The sequence below is a fragment of the Salmo salar genome, chromosome ssa15, assembly GCF_905237065.1.
Source record: "Salmo salar chromosome ssa15, Ssal_v3.1, whole genome shotgun sequence".
Classification (NCBI taxonomy): domain Eukaryota; kingdom Metazoa; phylum Chordata; class Actinopteri; order Salmoniformes; family Salmonidae; genus Salmo; species Salmo salar.
In genome coordinates, this window is record NC_059456.1 from 63,624,643 (window position 1) to 63,644,865 (window position 20,223).

The 20,223-nt window shown below is 42.8% G+C and overlaps 2 protein-coding genes across 2 annotated transcripts; both read right to left on the bottom strand.

Moving 5' to 3' along the window:
• Positions 1-863: 863 nt before the first annotated feature.
• Positions 864-11,886, bottom strand: LOC106571926 (caspase recruitment domain-containing protein 19-like). The gene is made up of 6 exons (XM_045696081.1): positions 11,880-11,886; positions 5,900-6,057; positions 5,434-5,593; positions 1,827-1,892; positions 1,480-1,571; positions 864-878 (listed from the first exon to the last, which is right to left on the bottom strand). The coding sequence occupies exons 1-6, from the start codon at positions 11,884-11,886 to the stop codon at positions 864-866; spliced, it is 498 nt and encodes a 165-aa protein (XP_045552037.1).
• A 123-nt stretch (positions 11,887-12,009) lies between these two features.
• Positions 12,010-18,858, bottom strand: LOC106571891 (uncharacterized). Its single transcript, XM_014145421.2, has 5 exons — positions 18,274-18,858; positions 16,047-16,235; positions 14,447-14,594; positions 13,345-13,509; positions 12,010-13,215 (listed from the first exon to the last, which is right to left on the bottom strand). Exons 1-5 carry the CDS (start codon positions 18,356-18,358, stop codon positions 12,846-12,848), a joined length of 957 nt encoding a protein of 318 aa, XP_014000896.2. The 5' UTR covers positions 18,359-18,858; the 3' UTR covers positions 12,010-12,845.
• Between the last annotated feature and the right edge of the window lie 1,365 nt (positions 18,859-20,223).

Consider the following 20,223-nt stretch of genomic DNA (forward strand, 5'->3'; position numbering starts at 1 on the left):
TCAAAAAGAATGGAGCTCATTTATTTTGAGTTGATTGATGCATCAGTACGTGAATCAAAGTAAACGAACGTAAAAAATATCCATTCAAATCGATCAGTTCAGTTTTCAACTAGAGAGATAGAGATGCGTCGTATCTGTCTCAAGCCTCCATAACTGTTTATGTTACACCTCCACATCTGCAATAAATAGTGGTGGAGCTAGAGCGGTGTTTGTCAAACCATGAGACATACCAATAATCGGTTTTAAACCCCTGCCAATCAAAAGAAAACTCAAGATTAGATTTGAACAAAGTTTTCAGTTTATTATGGTGATATTCCTCAGTTCTATGGTAACAAGGGGTAAGACATAAGTGCTTTCATTATTTAACAAGACTCTCAGTGCAACTACATGTGAAGACATGCCAGTAGTAAGCATAAGGTTGTCTCGGAGACTGTCAATAAGCTGTTGATTGCACACAGTTTTAGAAGGCACTGAGCGGTGACAGTGAAGGTGTTGGTGAGGACAGTCCCTGTGTGTCCATGTGGGACTACATGAGACCAAGCCTTAGTCTCAACTTGGTCAAACCAACACAGTGCACTTTAAATGGAATAGGGTGTCATTTGAGATTTGTCCAAACACTCAGTGTCACACAAAACAGTGACAACATTCAAACAACAGACGAGTTAGGTGTTCAGTCTGTACACTTATAATCCTGATATGTGGAGAAGTCATCCATTCCCTGTGAAAAAGGCCATACATTTGCTCTGAGCTGGAGACCTTCAAACTAAATGTTTAGGAATTTCACTTTCAAATTAGTCTAGATTTAAAGGTTCAGGTTAAGTTAACCAGGGCATTTTGTTTTCCTGTGGTGTTTAAGATGGGTTTTAAATCCAGTAGGCCTAGATGACACAGAGCATAGAGGCACTAACTCTAATTATACAAACGCATATAAAATGAATAGGTCAAATGTCCATTTAAAAATTCAGGGGTACTGTTAAATTACAATTCTACAATTCTACTCCCCAAATATGACCTTATTGTATTGTGGATCAGTCCTTGTGTCACAGTTGTCGTAGTGATGAGACCAAAACGCAGCAGGTATGTGTATGATCATCTTGACGTTTTAATAAATTCAAAATGAACACCAAAATAACAAAAGCACGAACGATCAACAAAACAGTCTGACAAGTCTAAACACAGAACAATCTCCCACAAATGACAAACACACCCTAATATATGGGTCTCTCAATCAAAGGCAAATAGACAACACCTGCCTTCAACTGAGAGTCCCAACCCCAATTAACCAAACATAGAAACAGACACACTAGACTAAACATAGAATACATGAAAATCAAACAGTGCCCAAAAACCCCGGAATACTTAAATCAAATGCCCCTTCAACAAACACACCACCCCGAACCACATAAAACGAATACCCTCTGCCACGTCCTGACCAAACTACAATGACAATTAACCCTTATACTGGCCAGGACGTGACACCTTGGCGTTGGCTAAGAGAACCTCACTGGCCCCACTGCCCAGTCCCAGCACTGAGAAGCTCAGAAATGGACCAGTACCACTCAAATTACACTCTGTTGGAGTGAGACATAAGGGGAAGGAAGGGAGAAATAGAGTACAGGAGGAATGGAGAGACAGGGAGAGAGAAACAGAGAGATGTGACTGAGAGCAAGATAGGTGCCCTTGTGCCATTGATGACACAAAAGCATGAAACATTAAAACATGCTCTGTGCACGTCATTGTGCACGTAACTGCACACTGAACATCCGTTACTAAGTTATTTTCAATTATTTAATGGCAAACCTTTTCTCCCTGACTGAAGGACTTACCTCCATAGCAATAGAGCAAGGCTAAGCCCACTGCAAGACTAAAACAACTCAGAAAGAACAGAGGTCCTGCAGAGAGAGGTAGACAGACAGACAGACAGACAGACTCATGAGTGACGTTATGCACATGGCTTCCTCTAAAGAAAACATCTCTTTCTTTGCCACGTGATTGGCAGTTACCGGTTCATTACAGATGTATATCAGAGATGACGAACTTTTCTGACTGATGTTACCTTTGACCTACTGTAAGCATAACAACATCTTCAAAGGAATGAGGAGGTTGGTTTGTGTGTGTGTGGGGGTAAAAGCAGAGCGAAGGGACTGATTGGACTCTGAATGGAGGAATACTAAAATATTAATTAACCACATGCTTAGCTGAGGTTATGGAGGTGACAAGGCTGGATGCAAAACAAATCTTGATTAAATTTACGGGGTGGATGCTTCGATAAGAAGCAGCAGTTCGACAAAACTCTTTTCCAAAATGGTCAAGTGCATTAAAATCAGAAACAAAGCCATACTATACAGTTGTTAGGCCTCCATAAAATGTGTATTCTAAAAGAAAACTACAGGTGCTGTATAAAGTACACTACACTGCATTTGGAAAGTATTCAGACCCCTTGACTTTTTCCACATTTTGTTACATTACAGACTTATTCTAAAATGGATTACATTTATTTATTTTTCTCAACAATCTACACACTATACCCCATAACGACAAAGCGAAAACAGGTTTTTGGAAATGTTTGCAAAAAATTTAATAAAAAAACAGAAATACCTTATTTACATAAGTATTCAGACACTTTACTATGAGACTCAAAATTGACCTCAGGTGCATCCTGTTTCCATTGATCATCATTGAGATGTTTCTACAACTTGATTGGAGTCCACCTGTTGTAAATTCAATAGATTGGACATGATTTGGAAAGGCACACACCTGTCTATGTAAGGTCCCCAAATTGACAGTGCATGTCAGATCAAAAACCAAGCCATGCGGTCAAAGGAATTGTATTGAGGCACAGGTCTGGGGAAGGATCACCAAAAAATGCTGCAGCATTGAAGTTCCCTAAGAACACAGCGGCCTCCATCATTCTTAAATGGAAGAAATTTGAAACCACCAATACTTTGTCACTCTGACAGAGCTCCAGAGTTCCTCTGTGGAGATGGGATAAAATTCAAGAAGGACAACCTTTTCTGCAGCACTCCACCAATCAGGCCTTTATGGTAGAGTGGCCAGACGGAAGCCACTCCTCAGTAAAAGGCACATGTCAGCACGCTTGGAGTTTGCCAAAAGGCACCTAAAGACTCTCAGACCATGAGAAACAAGATTCTCTGTTCTGATGAAACCGAGATTGAACCCTTTGGCCTGAATGCCAAGGGTCACGTCTGGAGGAAACCTGGCACCATCCCTACGGTGAAGCCTAGTGGTGGCAGCATCATGCTGTGGGGATGTTATTTAGCGGCAGGGGTGACTAGTCAGGATCGAGGGAAAGCAAAGTACAGAGAGATCCTTGATGAAAACCTGCTCCAGAGGACTCTGAGGACTCTGAGGTGAAAGTTCACCTTCCAACAGGACAACGACCCTAAGCACACAGCCAAGACAATGCAGGAGTGGCTTCGGGACAAGTCTCTGAATGTCCTTGAGTGGCCCAGCCAGAACCTGGACTTGAACCCTATCTAGCATCTCTGGAAAGACCTGAAAATAGCTGGGCAGCTGCAAAGAAGAATGGGAGAAACTCCCCAAATACAGATGTGCCAAGCTTGTAGCATCATACCCAACAAGACTCAAGGCTGTAATCGCTGCCAAAGGTGCTTCAACAAAGTACTGAGTAAAGGGCCTGAATGCTTAAGTAAAGGTGATATTTACATGTTTTTATAAATTAGCCAACATTTCTAAAAACCTGTTTTTACTTTGTGATTATGGGGTATTGTGTGTAGATTGATGAGGGGAAAAAAGAATTTAATCCATTTTATATTAAGGCTGTAAAGTAACGTGGAAAAAGTCACGGGGTCTGAATACTTTCCGAATGCACTGAAAATGACCAAAAGTACGTAGATACATGCTCGTCAAATCATGGGCATTATTATGGAGTTGGTCCCCCCTTCGCTCCTATAACAGCCTCCACTCTTCTGGGAAGGCTTTCCACTAGATGTTGGACATTGCTGCGGGGACTTGCTTCCATTCAACTACAAGAGCATTAGTGAAGTCGGGCACTAATGTTGGGCGATTAGGCCTGGCTTGCAGTCGGAGTTCCAATTCATCCCAAAGGTGTTCAATAGGGTTGAGGTCAGGGCTCTGTGCAGGTCAGTCAAGTTCTTCCACACCGATCTTGACAAACCATTTCTGTATGGACCTTGCTTTATGCACAGGGCATTGCCACAAAGTTGGAAGCACAGAATCGTGTAGAATGTCATTGTATGCTATAGTGTTAAGATTTTCCTTCACTGGAACTATAGGGCCTAGCCCAAATCATGAAAAACAGCCCTAGACCATTATTCCTCCTCCACCAAATTTTACAGTTGGCACTACGCACTCGGGCAGGTAGTGTACTTCTGGCATCCGCCAAACCCAGATTCGTCCGTCAGACTGCCAGATGGTGAAGCGTGTTTCATTACTCCAGAGAATGCATTTCCACTGCTCCAAAGTCCAATGGCAGCAAGCTTTACACCACTCCAGCCGACTCTTGGCATTGCGCATGGTGATTTTAGGCAGCTGTAGCAGGGCAGAAATTTGACAAACTGACTTGTTGGAAAGGTGGTATTCTATGACAGTGCCACGTTGAAAGTCACTGAGCTCTTCAATAAGGTCATTCTACTGCCAATGTTTGTCTATGGAGATTGCATGGCTGTGTACTCGATTTTATATACCTGTCAGCAACGGGTGTGGCTGAAATCACCAAATCCACTAATTTGAAGGGGATACCACATACTTTTGTTTATATAGTGTATATCTACACGAACACTGGATATTTACAAGCTCACAGGTTATTTACATGTGTGTTGGTCTTTAATAAAGCATCGGACTACATAATCAGAGCAGAGTGGAGCAGGACTATCCTGCATATAGGAACACTGAAGGGGTTGAGTAGTTCAGTCAAGTAGGGACCAGATGCTCCAACACATAAGAGTCATTCCATTTAATTTCAGAGAAATTAGCCATTTCTCCACAGAAATGAGTGAGAAAGTACCAGGTTTTACCAATTAGATGCCATTGTTCCTGCTACTGCTACACCGTTTTATCTATTTTGCTGGTATTCTGTGTTTATTAAATGGATCACAACGTTTTCTTTGGCTTAATCTGAAGTTGTTAGTTATCATTAGCCCTGTAATGTGGTATTATATTTACCCCTGTCATTAAGTACATATCTCTCCATGCGGCGGCCCACAGTGTTAGTCTCTTTTGGGTCTGCAGGCTCTAGAACAGAAACACACGGAACACTGTTAGTCATTCTCCACAGCATCACAAAGAAACAGTAGGCATACATCTGCAGGAAACAGACAGACTGAGGAAGACAGACTAAGAGAGAAACAGACAGACATAGAAACACACTCAGAGAGAGAGAGAGAGAGAGAGAGAGAGAGAGAGAGAGAGAATTGCCTCTCCTTGCGGTACCTCTTCTTCGGCTGACTCTGGTAAGCAGATTAAAGTAGACCTTGTCAGCGTGGATCTGAAGCCCCCTGTAGAACTCATGAAACTCCTCCTCGCCCTTCCCCTGTAAGTACACCAGCAGCTCAGCCAATCGCACCGCAGTAGGCGCGCTCAGGTTCCTGAACTGTAGAATTACACAAGCATCCAATCACAAGAGTCCAGTCAACTGTCCAATTATCCATAATGCATTTATGGATCTGTAATAAGGCCTTCATCCTGACTTATTATTGTCCAGTATTCCCTAGAATCACAAAATACAACACAACAAATTGCAAAGACTGAAATATTGTAAATTGCATGACCATGTAGAGCTAGATATGTAAAGGCATAGAGGCTAAGGGTGGTCAGGCGAAAGGGGTGTAAAGCTGTGTGCACCCTGTAGTGAACCTAAATCCCTTCAGAGAGTTAGCATACTCACAAGGCTACTTACCCTCAGGGCCTCCTTGTCAGTAAGTATTTGAGGGTAGGTCCTGTTGAGCTGCAGCACTATCCTGCCCACCAGCTCAGTGTGCATCCTCTGGTCTAAACACAGGAACTTGGAGTTCCTTTTTAGCTGCTCATGATAGCAGTCTGAGCCTGACCAGGGAGCTAGGGAATACAGGAAATAAGGCACAAAGAACACACATTTGGGCAGCACCTTAATTAGAAGATATATAAACTCTGCAAAAAACGAAATGTCCTCTTACTTCCAACTGCGTTTATTTTGAGCAAACTTAACGTGTAAATATTTGTAAGAACATAACAAGATTCAACAACTGAGACATAAACTGAACAAGTTCCACAGACATGTGACTAACAGAAATGGAATAACGTGGCCCTGAACAAAGGGACACAAAAGTAACAGTCAGTATCTGGTGTGGCCATCAGCTGCATTAAGTACTGCAGTGCATCTCCTCCTCATGGACTGCACCAGATTTGCCAGTTCTTTCTGTGAGATGTTACCCCACTCTTCCACCAAGGCACCTGCAAGTTCCCGGACATTTCTGGGTGGAATGGCCCTAGCCCTCACCCTCCAATCCAACAGGTCCCAGACGTGCTCAATGGGATTGAGATCTGTGCTCTTTGCTGGCCATGGCAGAACACTGACATTTCTGTCTTGCAGGAAATCACGCACAGAACGAGCAGTATGGCTGGTGGCATTGTCACGCTGGAGGGTCATGTCAGGATGAGCGTGCAGGAAGGGTACCACATGAGGGAGGAGGATGCCTTCCCTGTAACGCACAGCGTTGAGATTGCCTGCAATGACAACAAGCTCAGTCCGATGATGCTGTGACACGCCACCTCAGACCATAACGGACACTCCACCTCCAAATCGATCCCGCTCCAGAGAACAGGCCTCAGTGTAACGCTCATTCCTTTGATGATAAACGCAAATCTGACCATCATACTCACTAGCTGCATTAAGTACTGCAGTGCATCTCCTCCTCATGGACTGCACCAGATTTGCCGGTTCTTGCTGTGAGATGTTAGCCCACTCTTCCACCAAGGCACCTGCAAGTTCCCGGACATTTCTGGGGGGAATGGCCCTAGCTCTCACCCTCTGATCCAACAGGTCCCAGATGTGCTCAATGGGATTGAGTGAAGAGCACTTTTTGCCAGTCCAGCGATGGTGGGTTTGTGCCCATAGGCGACATTGTTTCCGGTGATGTCTGGTGAAGTCCCCAGTCCAGCCTCTCTCAGCCTATTGCAGACAGTCTGAGCACTGATGGAGGAATTGTGCGTTCCTGGTGTAACTCGAGCAGTTGATGTTGCCATCCTGTACCTGTCCCGCAGGTGTGATGTTCGGATGTACCGATCCTGTGCAGGTGTTGTTACACGTGGTCTGCCACTGCGAGGACGATCAGCTGTCCGTCCTGTCTCCCTGTAGCGCTGTCTTAGGCGTCTCACAGTACGGACATTGCAATTTATTGCCCTGGCCACATCTGCAGTCCTCATGCCTCCTTGCAGCATGCCTAAGGCACGTTCACACAGATGAGCAGGGACCCTGGGCATCTTTCTTTTGGTGTTTTTCAGAGTCAATAGAAAGGCCTCTTTAGTGTCCTAAGTTTTCAAAACTGTGACCTTAATTGCCTACCGTCTGTAAGCTGTTAGTGTCTTAATGACCGTTCCACAGGTGCATGTTCATTGATTGTGTATGGTTCATTGAACAAGTATGGGAAACAGTGTTTAAACCTTTTACAATGAAGATCTGTGAAGTTATTTGGATTTTTACAAATTATCTTTGAAAGACAGGGTCCTGATTTTATTAATGTTTAGCCTATATTTATTTATTTTATTTATTTATTTTTATTTCACCTTTATTTAACCAGGTAGGCAAGTTGAGAGCAAGTTCTCATTTACAATTGCGACCTGGCCAAGATAAAGCAAAGCAGTTCGACACATACAACAACACAGAGTTACACATGGAGTAAAACAAACATACAGTAGAAAAATAAGTCTATATACAATGTGAGCAAATGAGGTGAGATAAGGTAGGTAAAGGCAAAAAAGACCATGGTGGCAAAGTAAATACAATATAGCAAGTAAAACACTGGAATGGTAGATTTGTAGTGGAAGAAAGTGCAAAGTAAAAATAGAAATAATGGGGTGCAAAGGAGCAAAATAAATAAATAAATAAATAAATACAGTAGGGGAAGAGGTAGTTGTTTGGGCTAAATTATAGATGAGCTATGTACAGGTACAGTGATCTGTGAGCTGCTCTGACAGCTGGTGCTTAAAGCTAGTGAGGGAGATAAGTGTTTCCAGTTTCAGAGATTTTTGTAGTTCATTCCAGTCATTGGCAGCAGAGAACTGGAAGAAGAGACAGCCAAAGGAGGAATTGGCTTTGGGGGTGACCAGAGAGATATACCTGCTGGAGCGCGTGCTACAGGTGGGTGCTGCCATGGTGACCAGTGAGCGGAGATAAGGGGGGACTTTACCTAGCAGGGTCTTGTAGATGACCTGGAGCCAGTGGGTTTGGCGACGAGTATGAAGCGAGAGCCAGCCAACGAGAGCATACAGGTCGCAGTGGTGGGTAGTATATGGGGCTTTGGTGACAAAACGGATGGCACTGTGATAGACTGCATCCAGTTTATTGAGTAGGGTATTGGAGGCTATTTTGTAAATGACGTCGCCGAAGTCAAGGATCGGTAGGATGGTCAGTTTTACGAGGGTATGTTTGGCAGCATGAGTGAAAGATGCTTTGTTGCGAAATAGGAAGCCAATTCTAGATTTAACTTTGGATTGGAGATGTTTGATGTGAGTCTGGAAGGAGAGTTTACAGTCTAACCAGACACCTAGGTATTTGTAGTTGTCCACATATTCTCAGTCAGAACCGTCCAGAGTAGTGATGCTGGATGGGCGGGCAGGTGCAGGCAGCGATAGGTTGAAGAGCATGCATTTAGTTTTACTTGTATTTAAGAGCAGTTGGAGGCCACGGAAGGAGAGTTGTATGGCATTGAAGCTCGTCTGGAGGGTTGTTAACCTGTTATGGCTAGGGGGCAGTATTTTCACGGCTGGATAAAAAACATACCCGATTTAATCTGGTTACCACTCCTACCCAGTAACTAGAATATGCATATACTTATTACATATGGATAGAAAACACCCTAGTTTCTAAAACTGTTTGAATGGTGTCTGTGAGTATAACAGAACTCAAATGGCAGGTCAAAACCTGAGAGATTCCTTTACAGGAAGTGGCCTGTCTGACCATTTCTTGAACTTCTTTTCCATCTCTATCTTTTACTAAGGATCTCTGCTCTAACGTGACACTTCCTACGTCGTCCATAGGCGCTCAGAGCCCGGGAAAAAACAGAATGTCGTCATCCCAGCCCCAGGCTGAAACACATTATCGCCTTTCTCAAGTGGCCGATCAAGGGACTCTGGGCTTAGGCGCGTGACCCGACCGCCCCCGCCTTTGTGATTTTTTTCCTCTGTTTGCCGAAAAGGAGATTCCCTGTCGGAATATTATCGCTTTTCTACGAGAAAAATGGCGTAAAAATTGATTTTAAACAGCGGTTGACATGCTTCGAAGTACGGTAATGGAATATTTAGAATTTTTTTGTCACGAATTGCGCCATGCGCACGACCCTTCTTTACCATTTCGGATAGTGTCTGGAACGCACAAACAAAACGCCGCTATTCGGATATAACGATGGATTATTTTGGACCAAACCAACATTTGTTATTGAAGTAGCAGTCCTGGGAGTGCATTCTGACGAAGACAACAAAAGGTAATGAAACTTTTACAATAGTAAAGCTGATATTGGTGAGTGCTAAACTTGCCGGGTGTCTAAATAGCTGGCTCGTGATGCCTGGGCTATGTACTTAGAATATTGCAAAATATGCTTTCACCAAAAAGCTATTTTAAAATCGGACATATCGAGTGCATAGAGGAGGTCTGTATCTATAATTCTTAAAATAATTGTTATGCTTTTTGTGAACGTTTATCGTGAGTAATTTAGTAAAATGTTAGCGAATTCCCCGGAAGTTTGCGGGGGTATGCTAGTTCTGAACGTCACATGCTAATGTAAAAGCTGTTTTTTGATATAAATATGAACTTGATTGAACAAAACATGCATGTATTGTATAACATAATGTCCTAGGGTTGTCATCTGATGAAGATCATAAAAGGTTAGTGCTGCATTTAGCTGTCTTCTGGGTTTTTGTGACATTATATGCTAGCTTGAAAAATGGGTGTCTGATTATTTCTGGCTTGGTACTCTGCTGACATAATCTAATGTTTTGCTTTCGTTGTAAAGCCTTTTTGAAATCGGACAGTGTGGTTAGATAAAGGAGAGTCTTATCTTTAAAATGCTGTGTAATAGTCATATGTTTGAAAAATTGAAGTTTTTGTATTTTAGAGGAGTTTGTATTTCGCGCCACGCCCATCATTGGATATTGGAGCAGGTGTTCCGCTAGCGGAACGTCTAGATGTAAGAGGTTAACACAGTGTCCAAAGAAGGGCCAGAAGTATACAGAATGGTGTCGTCTGCATAGAGGTGGATCAGACACTCCCCAGCAGCAAGAGCGTCATCATTCATGTATACAGTGAAAAGAGTTGGCCCAAGAATTGAACCCTGTGGCACCCCCATAGAGACTACCAGAGGCCCGGACAACAGGCCATCCGATTTGACACATTGAACTCTATCAGAGAAGTAGTTGGTGAACCAGGCGAGGCAATCATTTGAGAAACCAAGGCTATTGAGTCTGCCGATGAGGATGTGGTGATTGACAGAGTCGAAAGCCTTGGCCAGGTCAATGAATACGGCAGCGCAGTATTGTTTCTTATCGATGCCGGTTACGATATCGTTTAGGACCTTGAGCGTGGCTGAGGTGCACCCATGACCAGCTCTGAAACCAGATTGCATAGCGGAGAAGATGTGGTGGGATTCGAAATGGTTGGTAATCTGTTTGTTGACTTGGCTTTCGAAGACCTTAGAAAGGCAGAGTAGGATAGATATAGGTCTGTAGCAGTTTGGGTCAAGAGTGTCCCCTCCTTTGAAGAGGGGGATGACAGCAGCTGCTTTCCAATCTTTGGGAATCTCAGACGACACGAAAGAGAGGTTGAACAGGCTATTAATAGGGCTTGCAACAATTTCGGCAGATAATTTTAGAAAGAAAGGGTCCAGATTGTCTAGCCTGGCTGAATTGTAGGGGTCCAGATTTTGCAGCTCTTTTAGAACATCAGCTGACTGGATTTGGGAGAAGGAGAAATGGGGAAGGCTTGGGCAAGTAGCTGTGGGGGGTGCAGTGCTGGAAAATGGCCAGCCGTAGAAAAATGCTTATTGAAATTCTCAATTATAATGGATTTATCGGTGGTGACAGAGTTTCCTATCCTATATAGGCCTAATAAAATGTAAATCTCATTTACAGTACTTGCGATTATTGTGGGTCTACTTTAATGTTGGTAAAATAATGAAGTTAAATACAACCAATACTTTAGTTTGAGTTGTTGTAGATTGAGAAGGTCAGAATGCAACAGGTTCCGGGTAGCGAGAAGACATTGTGGATAGTTGTGACAGATTGTACTCAGCAGCGCATGATTCACCCATAAATCAAAAGCTCCAAAAGCTATATTCAAATTCAATAACCTGCCATGGAAGAAAACAAATGCCTCTTCGCCGCCAATGACTGCCTCTTCACTAACTTCCTGCTCTCCCTAATTTGACGCTCTTCCCATGATGACAGCACACCCGGCCGAACACCCCTGCCCCACTGTAGTGGTGCACTAATGACTATTAATAAGTCACGTCACTGACTGAGGTCTAAACTATGCAAGAATGTGCTCCTACACTGTAATTACTCTGTAGCCTACCTACCTATGTAACTTACATATGTTTTATATGTCACCCACATAAGTATAATATTGAGTCTCTTGGATCACTCAAAAATAGTCTGTTCATTGATTGGTTGTTTTATTGATGGCAAACCTCTCATCCTAACTTGGTGACTGACTATTTTGGTTAGATTCTATTATTTTGGTAAAACTCCCTCACAATCGTATTCCTAACTGATGATAATGCAAGGTTCTGCCACATCTTTGTTCATTGATTGGAAAAGTTTAAGAACATAGAATTTATTACATGATTAATCGTCAATCCATCTGCAGTGGGACTAATCAACTTGCACTACGTACCATCATTGTCAGTAGGCTATAGGAAAATAAAAAATTATCATAAAATTCCCTTTACATTCCAATAGTACAGAATAACATGTAAGAGTTATTTATACCATGAAGTACCATCCCATATTGTACACAACAGGATTGGGAAATGTAGGCCTACACATGCTATCCCTTGATCCACCAAAGCAGAAGCATCAAACTTAAAAATGCTGAATACTGTACAACATGATTCTTTCCAGAATCATAATTACTAGAGTTCATGGCTCAGAGATACAGGACATTCCATTTCAGAACTGAAATATTTACTGTGCACATGTTTATTACTATTGTACATTTCCAGGAGGAACACTGTGAAATCAGGCAGCAACATAATAAGTGATTGCTATGGAATAAAGACTGTCCTCCCCCTGTAAGCGCAACTTTCAGCTTCGGGCAGTGTCCAGAGGGATAGGGTCTGCGTTTAAGGCACATGTCTGATGCACCCTAGAAATGCTGCCTTGTCACTGAATGGTCTACTGCAGGTCAATGTCAAATGACTAATCAATGGTCATGTGGTCATTTAGTCTGGCGATATTCATTGGTGCCTGGTTAATAATGGCATAGGCTTGGTAACAATTCAGGTGGTCCTCTTTCCTTTTGGATATAGTTTCCAGCTGGTTGATTTGTAAGTCGCTCTGGATAAGAGCGTCTGCTAAATGACTTAAATGTAAATGTAATGTTCAGTTTATCCATGACCCTGTGGTCTATGTTCAGTCACTTCCTGGTTGTGACCTCACACGGATATGACCCGTACGGGGCGCTCCTTGACATAGAGGGGGTGTCGACACATCCTGTAGGGCTTCTCCAGAAGTGGAGATACACTGCCCTCCTGTCCTCCATACTGCCTGACCAGGCCTGAGCCTGGGGGTACCACTTGGGTCTGAACCAGGCCCGTTGTCCGAGGTGGACCTGGATACTGGGTTAAGATAGGGTTTTGAAGTAGGCCTGGATTGTGTGGCAGACCTGGGTTGTGGTAAAGGCCTGAGTTGTGTGGGAGGATGGGATGGTTGTAGCCTCTGCAGGGAAGAGGAGCTGAGTTGAGGGCTGGGCCAGTGGTGGAGGCCTGGACTGGACCAGTCAGAGCATAGGGGTACTTATGATACCTGTAGAGAGGACAGACACAGAGACATTGAGCTTTGCAAGGCAGACACGCATGAACAGGCATGCACTCACGCATGCAGGCACACACACACACACACACACACACACACACACACACTCACACTCCTCACCAGCTGGGTCTCTTATTGTCACACATTGAAGGGTCATGGTTGACCCATGGTGGAAGTGCCTTCTCCTGGGTGTTGTTATTGTTGTTCCTGCCATTGTGGCCGTAGCGAGAGGCCCTGTTCTCTTCCAGTTCTACTTGCTCCAGCTGGTGCCACAGACGCGTCTCCCTGGCAACACCAAAAAAAGTTTTTACAGATGTAGGATCTTAATTTGATCACTCTTTTGTTGCTGAGAATGTTCCTGAACAGCAGGAAATCCAAACTTGTAGTGTATTTGAGGTTTAAAAAGGCTTCTAAAGTTTATAATTTCCACTTTGAAATGTCAGACTTGATTTGCCCTAATGAAAAATGTATCAACCCCTACAAAAATGTTCATTAATGATAATTCACATCATAATTCACATTTCCTGTTGCTGCAAGATTATTTTCCTGCTATAGCAAACTGGCTTAAATTAAGATCATACATCTGTATAGTCCAATGTAGCTTACTTGGTAGAGGATGAAGCTTGCAACGCTAGGGTTGTGTGTTCGATTCCCATGGGGGACTAGTATGAAAATGTATGCACTCATTTCTGAAAATGTATGCACTCACTAAGTTGCTCTGGATAAGAGCATCTGCTAAAATGTAAATGTTGTACTCTCAATAGCTACTGTACATCTCAATATTGTTATCAATCCCCTTTACCACATAGTATAATTTACGACTCTCCATCTTTTGCTTTTTCTCACCTCTTCCTGTCTTCTCTTTTCCTTTCTCTCCCCCCTTTCTTCCGTTCATCTCTCCTTCTCATGTGTCCTGTCTCATCTTTTGGTCTCCTCTCCTCCTTCTCCCCTTTCACTAGTCATGGCTCCTCCTCTCCTACGTCTCTCCTCATCTACTATCTCCTCTCACCTATCCAGTCTATCTTTCCTTCTCACCTCTCCTTCCATCCTACTTCGATCTCTCCCTCTGGCCTCTCCTGTCTCCTCCATCACTCCTCTCACCTCTCCTCCCATTCTCCCTCCATCACTCCTCTCACCCTTCTTCCTCTCCTCCTCTGCTCTTCTCTCGCTCTCTCCCCTCACCTCCGCTCCTCTCCTCTCCTCCCTCCATCTCTCCTCTCACCTCTCCTCCTTCTTCTTCTCCTCCTCCGTGACACAGTCGAGCAGACAGCAGGTGATGAAGGCAATGGACATGAGGAGGATGATGGCACAGCTGATGATGGATGCCACCACTGCCACACGGAACCCAAAGTCTTCCGACGGGGACACCGCTGGGAGAAAAGATAAAACATCTATCAATTAATTTATGAGATCTGTCTACAGATAACAAACAAGATATATAAAAACAAATCACTCCAGAAAGTGATGGAAATATAATATATTTGAATGCCTTTTTAAGTGTATTGCATCCATTTATAATAGACATCATTAAGTACCTTGGTACCATGGTACCTAAAGTGTTACATTGACATCTACATAACACTGCCCATGGTCAGAGAGCACATAAAACTAATATATCGCCAATATATTCCTCTATGTTCCTCTTTTTCAGAATAATTAAGAGGCTGACAAGCAGGGAGTTTGCAATCCATGCACTTTTTCCACTCAATGCATTCTGAAGCTTTAATATACTCCTACACACGCATGCACGCACACACACACACATGTGCGCACACACACACGCGTAAACTTTCCTAAGAGGACAACTTTCATTTTCACAATAAAGCCCGAGTCTGACTCATCCATAATGTATGACTGAAGTGACGGCTGTCTTCACAAGGACGTCTATGAATATTTCAAGAACAAACATAACCGGCACTGTACTAATGCGGAGTGCTTTGATTGCTGGCTGGTATGTCATTTTCTATGACAACATGTCCTGAAGGAGTAGACTGGGGTCCTCAGACCAACTCTGCCATATACTAACATACTGTAACTATGAACATCCACACCTACAAGTAAAGACCAGTGGTACATCAGTGTGTGAGTATCCTCTCAGCTTTAGATGCCTTTTGAGAAGTGTAACTTTTAAATGTTTTTCAAAGCGCAGATGTTCAACTTAATAAAAAACAGGTTTTCCCATCTCAAGAGGTAAAATAAAAAATATATAATATAGTAAGTGCCTATTAAGTACCAAATATATTATTATTATTATTATTATTATTATTATTATTATTAAATATATTAAGAGTTGACTGTAACATGATTGATGATTTCTTCTTAAATCAGCCATTAATCCCCTTGTGATAGGAGGAATGAAAGCTTGTTCTGTGCAACAGGGAGTGGCAATTGAATGCCAGATTCACACCAAAAATACATTTGTTAAAATATTCCTACCCTGTCTATCTATGGGTAACGGGGTTGACGTGTTATGCTCAACCCACTCAGTTTTCTACCACAAAACACCAGAAAAAGGCCAAAAAGAGTAGAACCAGCTCACTTGCTTTTACTCTATGATTTGACTATTAGATGTTCATTGTTTGTTTAGATTAATTTGGGGATTAAGCGGGATAAAATCTTTCTAGAAGTGACACAGGTGTGAAGGAGGGACATGTCAAAATTCTGAATTTTGGAACTTCACTTTAGCAAGCCTTCATTCATATTAAATGACACTTAATTTAATATAACAGGCTTTTAAAATTCTATATTTGTCCACAATTTCTACATAAAATATCAAAGGGTTGCAAAAGGAACTATTTTCGTGGAACGACACAGATACATACGTTTACACCATGGAGAGCCTCCTGACCACTGGGTGCTGTTGCTGCCCCAAACACAGGACACCTCATTGCCCCCCACCAGACGGTGTCTGGATGGGCACTGCAGGGTGATCACCGTTCCCACATTGGTGCCATTCCCCTGAATGATCTTCTGGGTGCCCAGCGCGGGCTGGGGCATGGGCGTGCACTGGCCTGGAGGGGGAGATGGGAGATGGTAACTATGGTATATACAGCCATATGTGAGCAGAACAGATAACTAGAACAGCCACAATAGAACTTTCAGAGGAGAGAGCACCACATGGAACCCTCACAATGGAATGCTGCTGCATCCCTTCAGCACAGAACACTACATTACAGAACACTCTGCATAGAAGCCCGTTGGGGGCAGCTCAGTATTGCGTGACAAAAACACACACCACATCTGCAGCCCTACGCTTTGCTGCATCTAATGCTGATGGTATCAAAGCAGGAAACATGATAAATCATTAAATAAAAGGACTGCTAGCTTGGCAGAATCTCAGGTCCCATTTGTGGCCATGTTAAACAGCTGGTTATCAGACTCAGCACGGTGCTGCAGGAAAATGGACTCCCACTCTGAGCTCTGGTTTTCATACTGAACTATGACCCTTAACAGAATGACACTGCTCTAATGCAAATATACAGGAGTGTATTTCGGAAGGAATCAAAGTAAGCCACAGCTTGTGGATAAACAAAACAGCTTTGTCACATCCTGTGAAGTGTGTTCAGTCAATTGTTTCTACACTGGCTGTGCTCCTGTAATTGGTTAATATAACAAATAACACATTCACTGGGAACACGTCACATCTTATCACCTCAAGAGTATAACGGTAATGTAATTAAATTAAAATGTAATTAATGTCTCATTCTCTCTCGATATAATTCAAAGGAATACTCTCACGAGTCTCAAGTTTTGGAATTTATGAACACTATTTTCAAATTACATTTTAGAGAAATTGTCTGTGAAATCATGTAGCCTAGGCCTATTACGAATGTGTAGAAATTGTTGCAGTGTTTTCTTGCCACCAGAAGAGGTCCTACATGTTCAAGAAATGACTTCTTGAACTCAACGATATCTGAAAGAGGAACCAAGTTGTTTTAATTCAGATAAGGTTTGAAATAGTGTTAGTAAATTCCAAGACTTCTGAGACTCATGAGAGTATTCCTTTGAATTATAGCGAGAGGGAATGAGAGAGAGAGAGAGAGAGTGAGAGTGAGAAAGAGAGAGAGACAGAGAGAGTCAGCAAGCAAGAGAGTTATGTTGCTGACTGACTATTGGGTGGTAGGCTAATTCATAAACCATCATTTCTGCAGGGCAGGCAGACAGCGCTCTCCAGCAGTCTGTGACTCATAGATTTCTGATCAAAGATATCAGTTCTCTCTGTCAGTTGGGCTGGACTGGCAGGGTGAGTTACATTGCTGAGTAGGCCTTTCAAGGCCATGATGAAACCTCACCAGCCTGAACAGATCCACAGAAAACACCATATTTATGCAACAGTTTTTTAGTACACAAGGACAATTTTATGTAACTTGTGAGTGTGTGTGTGTGTGAGAGAGAGGGAGAGAGAGAGAGAGAGAGAGAGAGAGAGAGAGAGAGAGAGAGAGAGAGAGAGTGTGTATGTGTGTGTTTGTTTAAAAGTGTTGCTGTACATCCTAGCTCAGTACAACCGCAGTGTTAGTTGGTGTGAAACTAAGAAACAGTGCATTCTGAAAGCCACCTGCAGCTTCTCGGACCATGTGATCTATAGGAACACACTCTCACTTCCCCCTTTCCATTATTTTGTCCTTATTTACAATACAGGCTCAGAATAGACAGGCTGGCTACTCTATTATTCCATTAAAACCATAGCTTTTAAAACGTTAAGACCTTTATTCCATGTATGTTTTGTTGTCATGTGATAGTTTGCATACATATTATGCATAGCTTGCAGAAAGTAGGCCTAATGTTGTTTTCCTGCAATGTAATTCATTGAGTACAGATACATCATATAAATGAAGTGCTATTTGTGTGTCATGGAATGCATTTTCTCCCCAAAATTAGGCTACATGTTGGTAGGCCTACTCTGTGAGTTTACAGCTATATTTCACACAGAGTTTACAGCTATATTTCACAAATCCATTAAACAACATCATAATGCCTCCAATAAAGCAGGCACTGTACTAATGACATGACATTTATGACCACATTGGATACATCGTGAAGCTCGCTTACCTGTATAATTACGGCCACGGTTGCCGTTTTTGGTTGAATAAATAGTTCTGGAAACATCAACCACCGAAGCTGTAACCGTTGACATGTCGGACGTAATCTACCCAACGGTCGACAACCCCTCCAGGACGCGCGTAAAAAAACGATAAGGAGACCCACAAGAGTATGCTACGGTAGCCTAGAGCTGGAGAATTATGGTCACTGGGCTGGATTGTGTTCGCAGCTGTCTCAGTGCCTGTGCGTGCTCACGCGTTTGCTTTTTTCTGTCTCTTACTCCCGGGCACACGGACCCAACAGCAACCCGGTGTGTTGGTGTATCGGCTCGGCATGTCGCGCTGCGCTCTGGGAACGCACTGACTGTCCCGAGCAAAATCCGTCTGCAAGGTCTGCTAAACTAATCGGTGTGTAGGCTGTCAGAATATCACTTGGTTCACTTGATGTCACGTAATAGGCTTGTTGTCAGGGCGCTCCGAAGGTTGGCAGAATAGAATTAGGAATTAAAATAGGCCTACATTAAGTAATGTAATATCATCGCTATGGTTGGCAGTGAATTCCTTCTTTCAGTTCACAATACAGAAGGAATCTGTGTGTTTGTGGGCTAGAGGTGATTCTGTCACATTGCCCCGCCTTCGATGATCTGCTGTGCACATATTATACTTTATGATAATGGTACTATATACTGTCATTCATAGCACTAAGCATATACAACCAGGCTTTTGATATACTATAAGCTATTTGGAAGTAGTCAGATTTTATATTTCTTATAAAATGCTATTTATAAGCCTCAGATATCCGGAATGTGCTTATTGTTGCATGATGTAATGCATCAAAGGATATCATGAGACTTTGATAGTGTCCACCACTGCACACTTCAATCTGACATCACATGACAGGGTCTGGCTGGCTTACATCCTCTACTCACATTACTTACTCTAAAGGCATGAATCCACTGTACAGTTGTAGGCTACATATATTTTTACCATATCCTTTCCTAATCAATTTGCACAGATAATACCTTGTCAGGCTGGACATTTAGTGAGGGGACTCCGATTGCATGACTCGGTCTAGAGCAGATAGCTGTACGGCGGGGATTTGAACCCGTAACCTTTGGTCATCACCATCACTTATACAGCTAAACCATTAGTCTTGGCCTAGAGTTTCCTGGGTAGATTCTGAAAGTATTACGTCCTGGAGGTTGCCCTTCTGATTTATAGAATACAAATGTTGCCTATTCGTTCTTTAATGTAATATGATTTACATGAGGCTCGCCAGTCTGTTCTCTGTGCCAGAACAGGAATCATTTTTATCTTTATAAACAGTGGTCATTCATATGCATAGCTGTTAATGTTAATAGCTGGACAAGACCAGAGATAAAGGGGGGAACAGGATGGTGCGAAAGCAAAGGAGATAGAGAGAGAGGGGTTCAGATTCAGATTAGTCAGAGCCTATAATCAATGCAAGTGAAATCTATCAGCAGAACAAGTGTTGTTTGTTTACCCATCATACACTTCACTACCAGCTGTCCAAGAACAAGAACAATCAGCCAAACCGGAAATAATTTCCTCATTGATGCGTACTGTGCAGGGGTGCATTTGAATACATGACGTGGGAGTTGTTTTCAATCACTATCTTCACATCCTGCGTCTATAGAGCAGTCCTCTACCAACCAGTTAACATAATCAGTCTTTTCTCCTGAAGAAAGAGTAAACCACGTCACCGTCCAAGGGGTCCATCTCATTCCCTATAGCAGGGGTACTCAACTCTTACTCTACGAGATCCAAAGACTGCTTGTTTTCTGTTCTACCTGATAATTAATTACACCCACCTGGTACCACAGGTCTAAATCAGTCCCTGATTAGAGGGCAACAATAAAAAAAATGCAGTGGAACTGGTTTTGAGGTCCAGAGTTGAGATTGAAGGCCCTATAGTGTGTTTTTCCTGCTCCTCCTTTTG

What these genes read in the sequence shown, in the direction of transcription:
- LOC106571891 (XM_014145421.2), bottom strand. Translation starts at nt 18,358, where the DNA reads ATGTCAACGGTTACAGCTTCGGTGGTTGATGTTTCCAGAACTATTTAT. An exon ending in AGGCTCTCCATGGTGTAAAC is followed by an intron (nt 14,595 to 16,046) that starts GTATGTATCTGT and finishes CTTTTCTCCCAG; the next exon opens with CGGTGTCCCCGTCGGAAGAC. An exon ending in GAGAAGAAGAAGGAGGAGAG is followed by an intron (nt 13,510 to 14,446) that starts GTGAGAGGAGAG and finishes TGGTGTTGCCAG; the next exon opens with GGAGACGCGTCTGTGGCACC.
- LOC106571926 (XM_045696081.1), bottom strand. An exon ending in CTGACAAGGAGGCCCTGAGG is followed by an intron (nt 5,594 to 5,899) that starts GTAAGTAGCCTT and finishes GTAATTCTACAG; the next exon opens with TTCAGGAACCTGAGCGCGCC. An exon ending in CTTGCTCTATTGCTATGGAG is followed by an intron (nt 1,572 to 1,826) that starts GTAAGTCCTTCA and finishes TCACTCCAACAG; the next exon opens with AGTGTAATTTGAGTGGTACT.